Source organism: Rhinatrema bivittatum, chromosome 16 (genome assembly GCF_901001135.1).
Source record: "Rhinatrema bivittatum chromosome 16, aRhiBiv1.1, whole genome shotgun sequence".
NCBI classification, from domain to species: Eukaryota; Metazoa; Chordata; class Amphibia; order Gymnophiona; family Rhinatrematidae; genus Rhinatrema; species Rhinatrema bivittatum.
This window is the reverse complement of record NC_042630.1, coordinates 4,142,903-4,161,981: the sequence shown is the minus strand read 5'-3', so window position 1 is coordinate 4,161,981 and position 19,079 is coordinate 4,142,903. Positions and strand designations below refer to the sequence as shown.

Below are 19,079 nucleotides of genomic sequence, written 5' to 3'. Positions count from 1 at the left end.
GGGATTCTGGAATTGAGAATTAAGAGTCATTACTGGAACTCCAGTTCATTCTGAGCACAAAAGGAGTGAATCTATGAAGTTCTTTTACTCCCTGACACCTACAGAATAATATATAGGTGAATTTCCTGTACCCAGATCAATTTGGGTTTAGAAAACACAGAAGCACTGAGACCTTACTTATCTGTATGCAATATTTTCTGGCATGGGTTAGATAGTGGACATAGTTATCTCTTTGTGGTGTTGGTTGGATAGTTCTTCAGCCATCAGTACAACAGACCAACCCATTCTTACAAAAAAAAAAAAGCACAAGAAATTGGCATTGCTGGTCACATACTCAGTTGGTTAAACTCATTTTTTATTAATAGATCACATCCAATTTGGATTGAGGCTCCATTAAAACTGGAGGCTCCATTAAAACTGGTGTTTCTCAAGAACCTGCCCTGTCTACAACACTGTTTGATATTTATTTAATTCCACTTTGCAATCTACTAGCAGGCCTAAATATCAATCACAGAATATATGTGGACAATGTCCAACTTTTTATCCCAATTGAAAATTCACTTACACATACCCTTAAATTTCTAGAAACATAATTAAATATTGTAAAGTGCTGGTTATTCCACAATAAGCTTACATTAAATATTGGCAGAACAGAAATAGTCTACATCACTCAGAAAACCCCTTCAGAACATCTGCTCTGTTTCATAGTAGGCTCTCATGATATTCCTATCACTATTCTGCTTGCTATCTCGGTGTCCTCCTGGATAGCAAACTGTCCATGCAACCTTACATACAATCAGTCATCATTGTAGCAGGCTACAATAAGCTCTGGATAATCAAACTCCTATAACCTCTATTAAACGTGAATGATTTTAGAACTGTACTACACACATTGATATTCTCCAATATTGACTAATGCAATTCCCTCTTCTTGGGACTCCCAGTGAGTAGCCCAAGACCTTTGCAGATGTTACAGAACGCTGCTGCATGGGTATTAACTGGGAAAAGAAAATATGACTATGTTACCCCCATTCTTTCTTCCCTACCTTGGCTTCCTATCCAATACCATGTCCAATTCAAAATGTTGACTTTAATACACAAAACACTGATACATCCAGGTAGAGTTTGGCCAGGTGCATCGCTTCATATGAAGGTGCCCCAAGAATCCTGAGATCTGCTGATAAAAGGTTACTCGAAGGCCCCTCCATTCATCGCACCCATCGAGGTGAAGTAAGAGGCAGAGCCATTTCCCATCATTGTCCCAAGATTATGGAACTCCATGCTGAGCCTTTAAGAGTAATGAAAGACTTAAACTGTTCAAAAATCCATGAAGGCTTAGCTCTTCAGGACAGCATTTGATACTACACCTAGAGTACTCATGTTGTATGCTTTTATGCTTTATTTTCCTATTGATGTATTATGGATGTTTTATTGTAAACCACCCTGATCTGCTTTGCCTGGAGGGGCAGTATACAAATAAGTGCAACTAAATAACTAAATAAATAAATGTTCTCAATTAGTTAAGCATATGAATAATGAGAACAGCTCACCAAATTAAAACCTCTTGAAAAGATGGACATTTGGATAACCAATTAGTACATTCTTTGCAAGATGCTGTGAAGGGCAGATACAGCTGAAAGTGTAGAGGACAAAGCCTAGGGGAACACGATGGACATTGCAGTATGGCAAAGGAGAAAATGGGGAGCATCAAAGGTCTTCATTCGGTTACCCAGAATTTAAGCAGTGAGGGGCTGATGAGCAAGGAAGGAAGGTGGAAATGGAGCTTGGTGGGATCACTTCCATGAAGTTTAGTTTTTCAGCTTTTAGATGAGAGATTGCAGCAGTAGAAAGGGCGTTGTCTGTGGGGACATTGCTGACTGAGGTGGTTTATGTACTGTGTGCTATAGACTACCAGGTACGAGATGAGAAAAATCCTAAAACAACCTAAATGTTTCAATACAAACTCTGCCCAGAAATGCGTCCCTGGATTCTTTTCATTGAATTCCTTCAGCCTGCAGCCTCCAGGCTAGGCTGGGACTCAGAGTGCTGGGGCAGACTGGGATTGGAAATGCTGACGTTACGGCTATCAATAGAGCTTTACCAGCACACATAAAGCAGTCCTTGTACTTCTGCCTCCTCATCCTCATCCCTATCAGTTTATTCCTGCTCTCATCAGTCCCTCCCCCAGGCTGTCCTTATCCTCCCTCTCCCCACCATGATCAGCCTGAGCTCCTGCTCAGAGTCTCTGTTCCTCTTTTCTGTTACAATCAAACATCCCAAATGTCCTTCTTAGCCTTCTGCTCCACTGCCCCTCCCTAATCTCACCCTTATTCACTGCTGTTTATCTTGTTCCCCCACTCCCCACCCCCTGCCCTGCACACATCACAGACTTCATTCCCGTCTGCCTCCTCTGATTCCTGAGTCTTTCCTCTCTGCCATCTCCCTCTCTGCTCTTGTGCCGCTGGATCACCTCTCTCTAGCCAGGCTCCTTTCTCTTCACATCCAAATCCTGCCTCTTTATTACTGACTTCTCCACAGATGTCCTTTACCAGATACTGAGCTCTGCTCCCTCGTCTCAATAACCATTACACACTGCCGCCCTCAGAACTGCATCCCCCTCCATATGTGACTCCCATTTACTGCTGTTGTCCATGACACTGCAAGCTCTTTAGGGAGGGGACCTGCTACCGCCACCTTTTTACCACTCTCTGTGTATAACCCCTGTGTCTTGCATTATTCTTTGTTTGTCCACAGTGCTCTAGATGAGACAGTTCCCTTTATATATGATGACTGTGCTATCAAAAGTTATAGAAGTTTGCTTGCATCCTTACCTTCAGGACAACCAATGGACTGCAGCAGCTCTAATCAGGGGATCCTCAGCAGGTAGAAGTATTAATACCCACTGCAGATCCCTCTGGGAAAGGAGCCCTGAGGCAGAAAATGCACCAGTGCAGAGGGCACAGCAAAGAAAGTGTAAGTGAGCTCCACTGAGTGGGTTTGGTTTGAACATGTGATGTCCTGTACTCTACAGGAACAGAGAGTCTAAATTATGCAAAGAAACATTTTAGGGACAGCAAACCCCTAAAACAATCAGCACAGAAACATAGAGATGACAGCAGAAAAGGAGCAAATGATCCATCGGTCTGCCCGGGAAGCTTATGCTTATGCCAGTATCTGGCAGATCTGCTGCCCTGTGCAGGTTACCCCCGTGCTTATCAGCTTCCCAGACCAGAAAGATCAGGGCCCTCGGAAGCTGTTGGAATCCAATTTTCCTTAACCCTTGCCCTAAAAGTAGAGAGCAATGTTGGAGCTGCATCAAAAGTATCAGGCTTAGTGATTAAGGGTGGTAAAAGCCGCATCAGCAAGCTACCCCCATGTTTATTTGTTCCCCAAATCATAGAAGTCGGGGCTCTCATTGGTTGTCTCTGAATCCAATTCCCCTTTTCCCTTTGGGTCATCACCGTTCACCCCATGGGTAAGAACCAGTTTTCTTTTCCCTGTACGTACCCGAATCAGTCCAGACTCCTGGGTTTTGCCCCTCCTCTAGCAGATGGAGACAGAAGTTTACAAACAAAACTCCACCTTATCTAGGCTGGTGCCACCTATAGTCTGCAGTACTACCTAATGTCAAAGCAGAATGGATTACAAAACACCCAAATTAACTATATACAGTAACCTAACAACATGAACCGGCTCAATAAACCCCCAATGGGTACAGTACCCATGCTACCGATAACAGGATTATACACAACTGATCTGTGAATGAAAGAAAACAAACAGTATGGACTCTCCCTTTCCTTGGAAGAACAGGGATGAGTGGGACTCTGGACTGATCCGTGGTAATACAGGAATGAAAATTATCAGGTAAGAACCAATTTTCATTTCACTGTACGTACCCGGATCAGTCAGACTCCTGGGAAATACCTGAGCTGTCATTAATTGGGTTGGGATCCAGAGAGGCCCGCTCTGAGCACCCCTTCTCAAAATCCTCCAGTCCCTGGAGCCCGAACATCCAGATGATAATGTCTGGCAAAAGTATGTAAGGACGTCCATGTAGCCACCCTGAAAATCTCCTCTGGAGAGATTTGTTGGTATTCCTCCCAGGATGCGGCCTGAGACCATGTAGAATGAGCCCGGACACCCACCGGCAAGGACCGTCCTTGTAATAGATACACAGAGTTTATGGTCTCCTTCAACCAGCGAGCTATCATAGTCTTTGAAGCCTCATTGCCTCTTCTAGGTCCACTCCAAAGTAGGAACAGGTGATCTGATACACGGAAACCGTTGGTAACCTCCAGGTAGTGCAACAACACCCTATGGACATCTAATTTCCACAAGTCCTTAGACAAAGGATCTGAGCTGTCCAAATACAAAAATGATGGAAGCTCCACCGCCTGATTTAAATGGAAGGAAGACACAACCTTAGGGAGAAATGAAGGTACTGTTTGTAGAGACACCCCAGACTCCGTGATCCGCAAAAAGGGCTCCCGACAAGACAGAGCTTGAAGTTCTGACACCTGCTGTGCTGATGCAATAGCCACTAAAAACACTACCTTCAGGGTGAGATCCTTCAAGGTGGCCCTGCACAAAGGCTCAAAGGGTGACCCACACAAAGCCTTAAGAACCACATTCAGATTCCACGAAGGACAGATCTGACAGAATGGCGGGTATAAATGTTTTGCCCCTTTAAGGAAACGAGCAACATCTGGGTGAGACACCAAAGACGCGCTGTGGATTTGACCACGCAAAGAACCTAGCACCACCACTTGTACGCAAGAGGATCTACACGACAGACCCTTTGCCAAACCATCCTGAAGAAAATGCAAAATATCCGGAACAGTTGCTCGAGTGGGCACAACATCCCTAGCAAGGCATCAGGCCTCAAAAACCTTCCAGACCCGCACATAAGATAAAGATGTAGAAACCTTGCGGGACCTTAAGAGAGTAGTCACCACAGCATCCAAATACCCTCTGGATTTTAGCCACTGCCTCTAAAAGCCATGCCGCTAGACAAAAGCTTTCGACCTGGTCGAAACAAACGGGCCCCTGATGCAGTAGATCCTGTACATTCGGAAACCACAGGGGGTCCTCTACAGCCAGATTTACCAGATCCACAAACCAGGGATATCTTGGCCATTCGGGAGCTATGAGCACCACCTCTGTTGGATGCAACTCTATGCAGTGAAGGACCCTGCTGATGAGGGGCCATGGAGGAAACACATACAGTAGAACATCTGTCGGCCAAGGTAGCACCAGAGTGTCCATGCCCTCCGCTCCCATTTCCCTGCATCGGGCGAAGAACTGAGGAACTTTGGAATTCTTGAACATCGCCATTAGATCCAGAGCGGGTGTCCCCCACTGGGCTCAAATGAACTGAAATGCGGCGTCCGCGAGTTCCCACTCTCCTGGGTCTAGGCAATTGTGACTGAGGAAATCCACATGAACATTCTCTACCCTGGCAATGTGAGAGGCCGCTATGCTGCACAAATTCTTTTCCGACCATGCGATCAACTGACGAGCTTCCAACGCCACTGGTTGACTCTTGGTTCCCCCCTGATGATTGATGTAAGCCACCATGGTCACATTGTCTGAAAGAACTCTGACCGACTTGCCCCAGAGAAGTGGAAGAAATGCCTACAGTGCCAATTGAACCATTCTGATCTCCAGACAATTGATGGACCAACGAGCTTCCCGTGGGGGCCATTGCCCTGCACCAACTTCCGCAGACAAATCGCTCCCCAACTGGAAAAGCTGGCATCCGTAGTGACCACCATCCAGGCCGGAACTACCAATGGTACTCCGTGGTGTAAGTTGCCCTGACACAACCACCAATCCAGGCTGGTCCAAGCTGAATCCATCAGGGGTAAAGGAAGATGGAATTGTTCTGACACCAGATTCCATCGGGAAAGCAACGCTGACTGTAAAGGCCGCATATGAGCGAAAGCCCAGGAAACCAATTCCAATGTCGAAGTCATTGACCCCAGCACCTGAAGATAATCCCAGACTATCGATACTTGCTTGGATAACAAGGCTCGTACCTGACCTTGTAACTTGTGCATGCATTCCACTGTGAGAGACACAGTTCCCTGACGAATGTCGAATAAAGCTCCCAAAAACTCCAGCGACTGGGAAGGCACTAGCCGGCTTTTGGAAGCATTGACTACCCAGTCGAGAATTTGCAACAATTGAAGTATCCGGCGAACTGCCTCCTGACAGAGCAACTCTGATTTCACGTGAATCAGCCTATCATCCAGGTATGGGTGCACCAAAAAACCTTCTCTGCGCTGCTACCACCACCATAATCTTGGTGAAAGTCCAAGGCACGGTGGCAAGGCCGAATGGCAGTGCCTGAAATTGGTAATGTTGACCCAACACGGAGAACCTTAGAAATCGCTGGTGATCGGTCCAGATCCCGATGTGAAAATATGCTTCCGTGAGGTCCAGGGATGTGAGAAATTCCCCCTGTCACACCGAAGCAATCATGGACTGCAGGGTCTCCATACAAAAATGAGGTATTCGCAGACATCTGTTGACCCTTTTTAGGTCAAAAATGGGTCAAAAGGTTCCTTCTTTTTTTGGTACCATGAAGTAAATGGAAGCTCGGCCGGGGGAACCAGAAAAATCACGCCAAGATCAATAAGACATCTCAGATTCTCCCTTACCGCCCGGCGTTTGGATGCAAAACCGCAGGGTGAGACTAGGAAGCACTGGCGAGGCTGACGTACAAAATCTAATGCGTAATCATGTCTTATCACATCTAGGATCCACTGATCCGATGTGATTCTGGTCCACTCCTCGTAAAACCGAGACAACCTGCCTCTGACCACTGGCACCGAGGAATGGACCTGCCGCACATCATTGTGAGGGTTTTCCACCCTGCGCATTCTGACCGGCACCCGGTCGACCGAAACAGTGCCTGCGAAAGGACTGAGAGTACATCTGCTGTCTGTTGGCGCTATGCCAAAAGGAAGAAACTGACTCCTGAGAAGTCCGAGGCCTCCGACCTCCCCTATATCGAGAATGGGAAGACTTCGGCCTGACCTCTGGCAAACGATGCACCTTGTTCTTGCCTAGGGACTCAATCAGATCCTCCAATTCTTTTCCAAACAGCAGCTTGCCCTTAAACGGCAATGAACCCAGCCGCGATTTAGAGGACACATCCGCTGCCCAATGGCAGAGCCACAACAAGCACCACACTGAAACTGCTGACACCATGGATCTGGCCGATGTGCAAAGCAAATCATAAAAGGCATCTGCAATGTAAGCAATCACCGCTTCCAAATGTCCCACCTGGCGCGCTTCCTCTTGGGAAAGCGAGTCATTGGCTAGTAGCTGTTGCACCCAATGAAGACCTGCTCGCAGATAGCTGCACGAATCCCTAGTGCAGAGACCTTGAAGATCTTCTTAAGCTGGATCTCCAGCTTACTGTCCTGCAAGTCTTTAAGGGTCGTCCCCCCCCAGTAACCAGAATGGTGGTCTTCTTCATGACAGCCGCCACAGCCGCATCCACCTTAGGGACCCTTAGCAGCTCCAAGGCCTCCTCTGGCAGGGGATAGAGCTTGTCCATCACCTTAGCCACCTTGAGGCCTAAGTCTGGAGTATCCTATTCCTTGAAGAGCAAATCTGTCGCTGAAAAATGAAAGGGAAAAGCTGAAGGAGGACCCCTCAGGTCCAACACCACTGGGTCTGTAGCCTGGACTCTTCCTGAGGCAGCTGGATCCCTAATTCCCCGAGTATTGCCCGAATGAGGAGATCCAGTTCGTCCCTTCTAAAGAGGCAGGCCACCTTCGGGTCACCACTGCTGTTGAAGCAGAGAGCAGTGATGGAGCTGCATTAACAGTATCAAGACTTATTTGTGAAGGGTAACAACTGTCACACCAGCAAGTTACCCCCAGTTACCCCCATGCACGCTTTTCTTTATTTCTATGCTTTAGCCTTTAGGGATCCACAATGTTTATTTCATGCCCTTTTGAATTCCTTCATTGTTTTTATCTTCACCACCTCCTCCTGAAGAGCATTCCAGGCATTCACCAGCCTCTCCGTGAAGAAATATTTCCTAAGGTTGGTTCAGAGTCATCCTCCCTGGAGGTTCATTTCATGACCCCTAGTTCTACTGATTTCTCTACACCAGTAATAACCTCCAAAGAAAAATAGATCAAATCTTCCAGTTCGGTGCAAGAGTTGGTGTCAGTTCTTGTTAGAATATTTTATTAGAAATTCTCTACATCACATTGAGTTAGCAATGAAGACTCTGTTTCCTCTAGTGCCTGTTACCATGAGGTCCTTGCCCACCTCTCTGACTAATGCAATGTCCCCAAAATTATTTGTAACATTTCAACCTTAATTCTTCATTGGATATCTGTTTTGACCTTGGCTCTGGAACTGACACTGCTTGATCTCTGCCTGCCACTGACCACTGCCTGGACTTATACCCTGAGCCTCTCCGACTAGTACTGACCATAGCCTGGGCCTCAACACTGAGTTTTCTGCCTGCCATTGACCTCAGTCTGGATCACAACTCTGACCATCTCTGGCTCCTACTGGCCATTGCCTGGACCTGGCTCCGAGGATCTCTGCCTGTCCCAGACCTCCATCTGGATCATGCCTCTGTGTTGGGCCACCAAAGTTCACCTGGATCTTGTTTCTTGCCGCTAACCTCTGTCTGGATCTCTTCTCTCAGCCTGCCACAATCATTTACCTGGATCTTGCCACCCAAAGCAACAGCTACCTGGCTTTCTTCTCTGACCTGGCCTGCAAGTCTACTTCCATGACAGCTCCTCATAGAGGCCTGCACCTAAGACCAGCTGGTCCCGGAACCCAAGGGTTCAATCTAAGGGGAAATAGGGCCAGTATTGGCGAAGCTCCAGTTGGGCCTCTGCTTCAGCCAGCTCCACCTGCCAATGGTGGGGACCTGCAGCAACTCCCCCTCTGCCACAGGGTCCACTTCGCCAACAGATTGTTCATTTTTATGCTTTTCATTTTGTTTTGTTTTGATTTCAATTTGTGAGATTTGTTTGACGCTTAGAATATTTGAAACTATATTTGTTTTAACTTTGATGTAATCCGTCTTGAACAATTGTTTTGGAAAGAGTGTGGAATATTAAGATTTTGTAAATAAATAAAAATAAATAAGAAAGGGTTTGCATTGGTCTCCTTTACTCTTTGGTGACACAGACACCATGGTAGGTGGTGAGTGACGAGGAGTGCACGAGCGAATCACTCCCTGCCAACAAACAGAGCACACATCCAGCCAAACCTATTAAATATAAAGATTAGCTGACATTACTTGCAAAGTAAACAATCCAGTAGAAATGTAAAAAACTGACCAGGCAAAGCAAAACCAGTAATCGGGCTAGAACTAAGGGTACATCCACCTATCAGAAAGATATCCCTGGCACTTTTCCACAAAAGGTTTTGCTCTGCTTTTGCAGATTCTCTAGTTTTGATATCTGCCATGTACTGTTAATAATTAGGGTCTGTTAGGTGAACAATTGGTACAGGATATTTCTCTTGGCTCTCTGCCATGCATGCTGTGATTTCACAAGGATTCTTTCCCTAAGGGACCTGCAGTGAGGATAAAAAGCTTGAGAGCTGAGGATTATCAGCTCGGTGCAATCTGCCAGAGATGCTGAAGGTAAGGGCTGTGGGATTTCATCTTTGGAGTGCAGGAGCTTCAGAGGTCAATGATAACCTGCTTTAGAGGGAATGTAATGCACAGTCACTTTTCTCTGAACAAATTGAGTGCTACACATGGTTATCATAGTTATTACTGGTGGGTGTGTAAGTGAAATGTGCACTGCCTGTTTTTTGGGTGCTTTACTGTCTTTGTATCATCTACCAACTCCCCCAGAACCCAGTTTACCCACATTAACATCTCCTGCACCTCCGATCAAACCAGCCATGCAGACAGAGGGGAGGAAAGCGGGAACAACACATAAGCAGCTTGGTACTGGTTGGGGACAGCACATTTACAGTCACTCACCTTTCTTCTTTGTTTATACAGAACAAGCTTGTTACACTCACGAATACGTTCTACAAAGAAGCTCTCTATTCCATGCTTCTTCATTGTGCCAGGGGCAAAGAAAATATTTCTCTGAAATTCTATATCCAGCACTAATTTGTTTGTGGTCACTGTTTTTTTATTATGTAAGTTATTTATGTTCCCTTTACTTATTATCTATTATATATCATTTTATAGAATTATGTACATTGTTGTATCTGTCAGCTGCATTGAACATCCATGGATAAAGCATTATAGAAATGCTTTAAAATAAATAAATACATAAATGGACAAATAGATAAATCACTTTCTCATGATTCCTGAAGTAAATATGATGTCTTCTTCAGCCTTAAGACACTCGGTGCACATCAGTTCCCATAGGCTTTTCTGTTTTGAAAGAACAATGAATACATGCACAGGAGGGAGCTGCTTTCAATGGTGAGAAGGCAGCAGAAGGAGCAGTAATGGGAGAGATGAAAGGAGGTAGAATCAGGAGTGAGCCAAGGAAATATTTCTTTACAGAGAGGGTGGGAGATGCATGGCAGAGCCTTCCTGTGGAGGAGGTGGAGAATTCTGCACATCATGGGATAAAGACCAGGGATGTCTGAGAGAGATGATGGGACTGTATACCTGAGCAGGCGGTGTTGATGGACAGATTGGAGGGGCAGAATGTTTATTTTTAATTTATCTCCCATAATGTTCTTAGAAACAATTTGGAGAAAATTATTTTTCTATCAATTCAAAATTAAGCTCTGGAGTACAATGTCAGAGGGTGTAGTTAAGGCAGTAGGTGTAGCTACCTTTAAAAAAGATTTGGATATAAACAGCCTATAAACTGCCCTTAATCAATATGGGAAAGCCACTGCCTGTTTCCAGCATTAGTAGTGCTTAATGTTTGGGTACTTGCGACCTGGCTTGTCCACTATTGCAAACAGGGTACTGGACTTAATGGACCCTTGGTTTGCCCCAGTGTGGCATATTTCATGTTCTTATATTCCTATGTTCTTATGTCTCAGACCTCATATCTTCACCCCTCCTCTGCCTAGAATGATCTGGATTTCTAATCATCTCTCTCTCACCATCCCTTTCCTTTTTGTCCTAGAATCCAATGGAAGAGGAAAATCTCACCTCAGTGACAGAGTTCATCATTCTGGGGTTTCCTGAATATCCAGAGCTACAAATCCCCCTTTTCCTTCTGTTCTTACTGATTTACCTGATCATCCTGATGGGGAACCTCACTATTATAGCCCTGACGTGCCTGGACCCTCACCTGCACACCCCCATGTACTTTTTCCTCTGTAACTTGTCCTTCCTCGATATCTCCTCCACCTCTGTCACTCTCCCCAGACTGCTGGACATCTTCTTAAGGAAGGGACAACGTATTTCTGTAATTGGGTGTTTTATACAGGTGTACTTTTTCATGTGTTTTGCATGTGTAGAATTTGTTATTATCTCAGTCATGGCTTATGACCGCTACGTCGCAGTATGTCACCCCCTGCACTATGCTGTTATTATAAATCAGAGACTCTGTGCACTGATGGCTGCAGGGACCTGGATCTTTGGGTTTCTGGAACCAGTGACACACACTGTCCTTGTGTCATGTTTTTCCTATTGTGGATCCAATGAGATTAACCATTTCTTCTGTGATTTCTCAGCTCTGCTGAAGCTCTCCTGCACCAGCACCTCCACCATTGAAACTGTGACGTACCTTTTGGGTGTAATTGTAGTTCTGCCCTGCTTTACCTTAACTCTGACATCTTATATCTACATCATCTCCACCATCCTGAGGATCCGATCCACTGAGGGGAGACGCAAAGCCTTCTCCACCTGCTCCTCCCACCTCACGGTCGTTATTCTCTTCTATGGGACGATGTCATGTTTGTATATCAGACCAACGTCCATGCAGTCACTGGATGTAAACAAGCTCTTTGCTCTGCTGTATAATATTTTAATTCCCATGATTAACCCTTTCATTTACAGCTTGCAAAATAGAGAGGTAAAAGCCACACTTAGAAAAGTATTTAAGAGAAAATACATGTTTCTATTTTTTTAAAGAAACATAGAAGTGGTGGCAGAAGAAGACCAAACGGCCCATCCAGTCTGCCCAGCAAGCTTCACACTTATTTGTTTTCATAATCTGTTACTCTGACCACTGAGTTCAGGGCCCTTATTGGTAACTTTTTGGTTCCAATTCCCTTCCACCCCCACCATCGATGCAGACAGCAGTGCTGGAACTGCATCTAAGTGAAGTATCTAGCTAATTGGTTTGGGGTAGTAACTGCCATAATAAGCAAGCTACTTCCATTTGTTTACCCTTCATGTGCAATTCAGCCATTGTTGGTTGTCTGAATAAAAATCCTCTTTACTTAATTCCCTCTGTTGCTGAAGCAGTGAGCTGCGCTGGATACTTATTCCAAGTCAAGTATCAGGCTTAATTGATTCGGGGTAGTAGCCACCGAAACAAGCCAGCTACACCCATGCTTATTTGTTTACCCAGACTATGTAATTCATTCCTTGTTGGTTGATGCTGAATATAAATCATCTTTTCTTCATTTTCCCTGCCGTTGAAGGAGAGAGCTATGCTGGATGTGCATTGAAATTGAAGTATCAGGTTTATTTGATTTGGGGTAGTAACCGCCGTAACAAGCAAGCTACTCCCCTGCTTTTTTGTGGATGCAAATCCTTTTTTCCACATTTCCTCTTGCCGTTGAAGCATAGAGCAATATTGGAGTCGCATTAACTGTGTGTATGTTTATTGAATAAGGATATTAATCTCCAGGTAATAGCCGTCATTCCCGCAAGCAAGCCATCCCTTGCCTCTTCTCTTCATATACATCCTCTAGACTTTATGGATCCACAGTGTTTATCCCACACTCCTTTGAAATCCTTCACAGTTTTGGTCTTCACCACTTCCTCCAGAAGGGCATTCCAGGCATCCACCACCCTCTCCGTGAAGAAATACTTCCTGACTTTGGTTCTGAATCTTCCTCCCTGGAGTTTTAAATCGTGACCCCTGGTTCTGCTGATTTTTTTGCAACGGAAAAGGTTTGTTGTTGTCTTTGGATCATTAAAACCTTTCAAGTATCTGAAAGTCTGTATCATATCACCTCTGCTCCTCCTTTCCTCCAGGGTGTACATATTTAGATTCTTCAGTCTCTCCTCATAAGTCATTTGATGAAGACCCTCCACCTTTTTGGTCACCCTTCTCTGGACCACCTCCATCTTGTCTCTGTCTCTTCGGAGATACGGTCTCCAGAACTGAACACAGTACTCCAGGTGAGGCCTCACCAAGGACCTGTAAAAGGGGATTTTCACTTCCCTTTTCTTACTTGATATTCCTCTCTCTATGCAGCCCAGCATTCTTCTGGCTTTAGCTATAGCCTTGTCACATTGTTTCGCCGACTTCAGATCATTAGAGACTATCACCCCAAGGTCTCTCTCCTGCTCCGTACATATCAGCCCTACTTCCCCCATCAAATACACTTCTTTCGGATTTCCACACCCCATGTGCATGACTCTGCACTTCTTCGCATTGAATCTCAGCTGCCATATCTTCGACCACTCTTCCAGCTTCCTTAAATCCCATCTCATTCTCTCCACTCCTTCCGGCGTGTCCACTCTGTTGCAGATCTTAGTGTCATCCGCAAACAGACAAACCTTGCCTTCTATCCCGTCCGCAATGTCGCTCACAAAGATATTGAACGGGACCGGTCCCAACACCGATCCCTGCGGCACTCCACTCAACACCACTCTCTCTTCAGAATAAGTTCCATTTACCATCACACATTGCCTTCTGTCCATCAACCAGTTTGCAATCCAGGTCACCACCTCGGCACTCACTCCTAAGCTTCTTATTTTATTCACCAGTCTCCTGTGCGGGACCATATCAAAAGCCTTGCTGAAATCCAAGTAGATGACATTGAGCGCTCTTCCTTGATCCAATTCCTTAGTTACCCAGTCAAAAAAGTCAATCAGATTTGTCTGACAGGATCTTTCCCTGGTGAATCCATGCTGCCTCTGGTCCAGCAATTCTCATGACTGTAGATAGTTCACTATTCTTTCTTTCAACAGTGATTCCATTACTTTTCCCACCACCGAGGTGAGGCTGACTGGTCTGTAGTTACCAGCCTCTTCTCTGTTCCCACTCTTGTGAAGCGGGATCACCACCGCTCTTCTCCAATCACTCGGCACCACTCCTGTTTCTAGGGATCTATTAAACAGGTCACACAGCGGACCCGCCAGGCTGCCTTGGGTCCAGCAATCCTCCTGACTATAGATAGGTCACCATCCTTTCCTTCAGCAGCATCTCCATCAATTTCCCACCACAGAGCTAACCAGCCTGTAGTTTCCAGCCTTCTGTCCTATGGCAACAGTCCCATTTCCAGGCATCTAGTGAGGGAATTGGAACACTTTGTGCACAGAATCTGTTCCCATTTTTCTAGCAGGGGAGGAATTTTTCATGCCTAGACAAGGACACCTTGTCCCCTAGGGAACCTCATTTTGTCCAATGCTCTGTAGGCTGAATGTTTCCCCTGCCCTGGAGGTAAGAGACCTATGCACAGATAGAGGAAGGTGAGCAGCAAAGGTAAAAAAAAATCCTCTGGTGCTAAGAACTGTTTGGACTGTGCCATTTACTTGTCTAATTCATCTTCACTAAAGTTTGGTTTTCGCTCAAAATCCAGGTCTCCTGGATTTTGAGCGTCCAGGGCTCATAGTAGCAAATAAAGTACACCTTTCCCAGGGTAAAAAGGGTTTTGTATCACCCCTGTCACTCCAGGCCTAGAAGGAGATTACCTTCCCCTCCCAACAAAGGATTCAGGCCCTAAGGAACGATATCCACCAATCTCAAGAACTTTCAAATTAGTTTGTGGTCCCTGTGGCTTACAGAAGCCACGCAAAACTGGGGTTAGATCTATATAGGACCAACAAAGTCCCAGGTGAGCTCACGGGTGGAACGGGACATAAAATGTTTTAGAAAGAAGGTCAAGGCTTTCTGTTTTAACAAGGACTATAAATGATTTAGTTTCTCTTTTTGGTGCTTTGATATGTGGCTGATATTATATTGCATTTGTCTTATTGGATCAGATGCTTTGAAGTGATTTGTGATCCACCAGGAACTATATTTTTAGGATTGCGCAGAATATAAATTTGTGTAAATATATACGTAAAAAAATTAATTAATCTCAGAAACAGATTGAGAGTCATGGGAAGAAGCAGAGACAAAGCATATGAATTTGAAGCTAACTTTGGTAGCTCCAATCAGGACTAGGCATAGTGGAGTGTGATGAGACAGAGGGAAACTTGATCAGTGAAGATTTCAGAACAGGTTTACCTTTGGGCATGGACAAATAATTGAATATAAAACAAAGTGCTCTTGCATGTAATGAAATATCACAATTTTTATTGGCAGAAATCATATTCTTACAAACAGAACATTGTCCACAACTAGAATGACTCGCTGGTTTATCTCCATCAATTGAAATTTGTCTTTTATGAATTTGTGGCACCCAAGTTCATATCATGTTCTTATCTCTTGAATATGCAAATCTAAGTTCTTTACTTTGAAAAACAGGTAACAGAGATAATAATGACCAATTTCTTTGAATTCTTTTTGAAATTTGATAGGACAACAATGAAGTACAAGTCATTTTATCATCACTCCCTCTCTGTCCATCTTTCTTAAAAGCATCATCAGTCAACAACTCTTGTTTGCTGTAGAGGGCCTTTTTATAAGCTTGCTAACCTCTCTGAGTGAAATTATCACTTAGCTTTTTTGATTCCCTTTTATAATCTTCATTTGAACAATGTCCTTCAGATCAGGAGAAATTGTTTAAACAGAGAATATTATGAAAGGGAATCAAAACAGCTAAGTGATAATTGTATTTAATATTGTGGGTATCAGGAGCTGTTCACTCATAGGGATAACATTAGAATCAGTTTACTTTAATTGCATTGTCATGTAGTAGAGCAACCTTGTATGAAATGTGTCAGTTTTAGGAAAGGCACCAAGTAAAGTGAAAAGCCCACTGTAAGCCAATTCAGTTTTGCCAACATTTGAAAAGCAGACTCTTAGGAGCATGAGTCCATTTTGCAGATCCCTGGGTTCAGCTTAGATGTCACAGACTAAGTTACCTCTTATTTGGAACAGGTATCACTTTTGACAGGTAGATTTATACTTTTGAAACTGAATGTGTATGTTTAATTCCTTTCCCCACCTATTTGGGGCATGGGTAAAAGAACACAGAAAATCTGGTTTCACTTGTACTGTTACACGCATGACCCTCTGGGCTGATTTTCCCACACTGCCACTTGCACATATAAAACAGGATTTTCATGGATGTAGAGTGCTTTGAAAATCAAGCCCATTCAGTCCAGATATAAAACAGAGGGCTCAGGGTGGGATTCACTGTCTTCTCACACAGGTGCCCCAATAATGCAAGGGTGACCAATAGCCTTCCCTGCTATCCTTAACTTAACTGAAAGCTCTTTTTTTTTACACAATTGCAGCAGGGCTACAATTAACTCTCGTGCCACACTGCCCAGATCTATCTACAATTTAGATCCACAGCCAAAGATCTGTGAGAGCCTCAGCAAACAGGGATCATCCCCCATCCAAAAGACTCTCCACAACAACCAAACCTTCTGAATCTGTAAAACTTTACCAGTCTTACATATAAAGAGTGAAACCAGCAGGATGAAACCTTTCATAAACTCAAGGCATCGACGATTATCCCGACAAGATCAGAGGCACAGTAGGGTAGCGCACACTTAGGGGACAGGTCAATCTTTTCATCGTGAAGAAGGGAAGGAGCTGCAGCTCATGAGAGACTCTTTCTTCCCATTTTAGTGGTCTGGCTTCTCACTGTGGCTACCTTACTCATTAATCTTGTTGATTAAATGGTGTCACATGTTCTGTTCAATGCTTAAAACAAAGTTACTTCACATCTTTCCATGCAAGCTATGATTTGCTGATGTCAATCTCAAGGATCCTTTCCCAGAGGATCCTGAAGTGACAATAAGTACTTCTTAGATCTGAAGGATTACCACATCAGAGCTGGAGAATACCAATCCTTACCCTGAAGGTAAGCACTCTTCGTACACCTCTTATTACTAGCATTAACCTGAATTACCTTCCTATCTGATGCGCCATCAGTGCTGGCTGTTCTGTTCATATAAGGGAGATATAAAACAGGACACGACAGTTATACAAAGACAGCCAGAGATGAAGAAATAGCTATTGTAAGAAAGTCCCAGGAACCTTACCAACAAGATTACAGTGTAATGGGCACTGGGCGGACACGAGTGACAGAAGAGTCACTCAGTGAGGGGAGGGCAATTCTGTGGGGGTGGGCAGTGTGTAATGGAGGCAGAGAAGAGGGAGCATAGGTTTTTCTGAAGAGAAATGTGTAATGATTCAGGCTTTTCAGAGGGAGAGAGAGGATCCTGTGTGCAGAGAGGACATGGTGATAGGGAATGAGGATATAAGTGGACAGGCATAAACCATGCTGTGTGCACAGAGGAAGCAAGGGGCAAGGAAGCAAGAATAGATGAGCTCAAAGGCTGAGTGCGGGGCTTTGAAGGAGCTGTGAGAAGTTTGAAATTAAACTCAGTAAGAGATTGGGACCCATAGGAGGAAGCCGAGAAAAAGCATTTGAATTTTGTGCTAATTCTGCATCCTCATTCAGGGCTGAGCATAGTGGGGTGAGGTGAGACAGAGGGTCATTTGCTGGGTGAGGTAGGGCTGAGGATCTCAGACCTTGGCACAGATAAAGGAAGGGATTTTAGGGAATTTTGGGTATCAGTGGCTGTTCATTCATATGGATAAAATCAGAATCGGTTTAATTGCATTATCTTGTGCTAATGTAACACAGAAACAAATGGGTCCATTTTAAGAAAGGCACCAATTAGTGTAAATAGCCCTCTGTTATCTGGTTACTTTTAGCTGGATTTTCAGCTCAACCTAACTGGCTGCTCTATTTTCAGGTAAACATTTACCTGAATCTTGCTTGTCAAAACCGGCCCGGCTATAAAGGAGCATTATTTGTGTGATAGGGATCGAGTACTAAAGTGAACCATCAGTGCTGAAAATCCATGCCAAGTAGATCAGTTATAAACCTGCCCCACAATTGCCTCTGCAGCTGCTCCTTCTTTCACCAGCTAAACTTGGATGTCTTGTGAATTTGGATGAATAAAATTAAGCAATTGGGGGTGAGGGAAGGAATAATTTTGAGAATGAGAGTTTTAACTTGCTAACCACTGACATTACCTAGCTGAACCTTTTAGAAAGCAATGCTCACAGTAGATGACATCAGAAAAAGCCATGCACTCATTCCTGTTCCCACTGCTAAGGATGCCTCTTAGCTGCCAGGCATAGAGCCAGATGCCTTATAAGATCTGAGACAGTTCTCATGCCACCCCTTGAAAATAACAGCACTCCAGCTGAAGCTTAAATGCTCAGCCACAGCCTCACTCTCTATGTGCTGAGCACCAGCTGGTGGTGCCACAGTGAATCCCAGCAGAGGCTGGAGCAGTGGAGGATAGCCTGGAGCTAGGAAGTGCAGAGGGGTGTGGGGCACTGCAGGATCTTTACTAACTCAAAACAGACAGATTCAGGTTTACATACCAGGCAAACGAATTTCCAAAATCAGATGTCTTCTGTGCACACAGTGCATTGCCTACTTCTACCACATTCAAAGCTCCTGTACGTTTCTCCATTTAATTTAATTTATAATTAACTAAAATTATACTAAAGTCACCTCCATAGGTTTCCTCCATTGAATTTTTAATTAAGAATAGAGTAAAATTCACTGATAGGCAAGAGAGAAATATATCCAGGGTGTTCCATTGATTCACACTGTCCTTGTCAGGGATCAGCTGATCCACTCCTAGGTAGTAGACCCCAGGCAAGGAAACTTCTGGACTCAGCAGAGGGAGAGGAAGATCCCACACACACACACACACACACATTCTGATCCAAAAAGAAACAATCTACTGGGCTGCCAACAGACCTTAATATTTTGTACATTTATTTTACTTTGATTTGATTTATATTCCTCCTTTCAGACCGTTCAAAGCAGAT

General features: G+C 44.4%; 1 protein-coding gene across 1 annotated transcript; it reads left to right on the top strand.

Moving 5' to 3' along the window:
- Positions 1 to 11,108: 11,108 nt before the first annotated feature.
- Positions 11,109 to 12,053, top strand: LOC115078685 (olfactory receptor 1009-like). The gene has a single exon (XM_029581655.1). It carries the CDS (start codon positions 11,109 to 11,111, stop codon positions 12,051 to 12,053), a length of 945 nt encoding a protein of 314 aa, XP_029437515.1.
- The last annotated feature ends 7,026 nt before the right edge of the window (positions 12,054 to 19,079 follow it).

Bases quoted from the DNA above. Each gene is read 5' to 3' on its own strand.
- LOC115078685 (XM_029581655.1), top strand. From the start codon at position 11,109: ATGGAAGAGGAAAATCTCACCTCAGTGACAGAGTTCATCATTCTGGGG.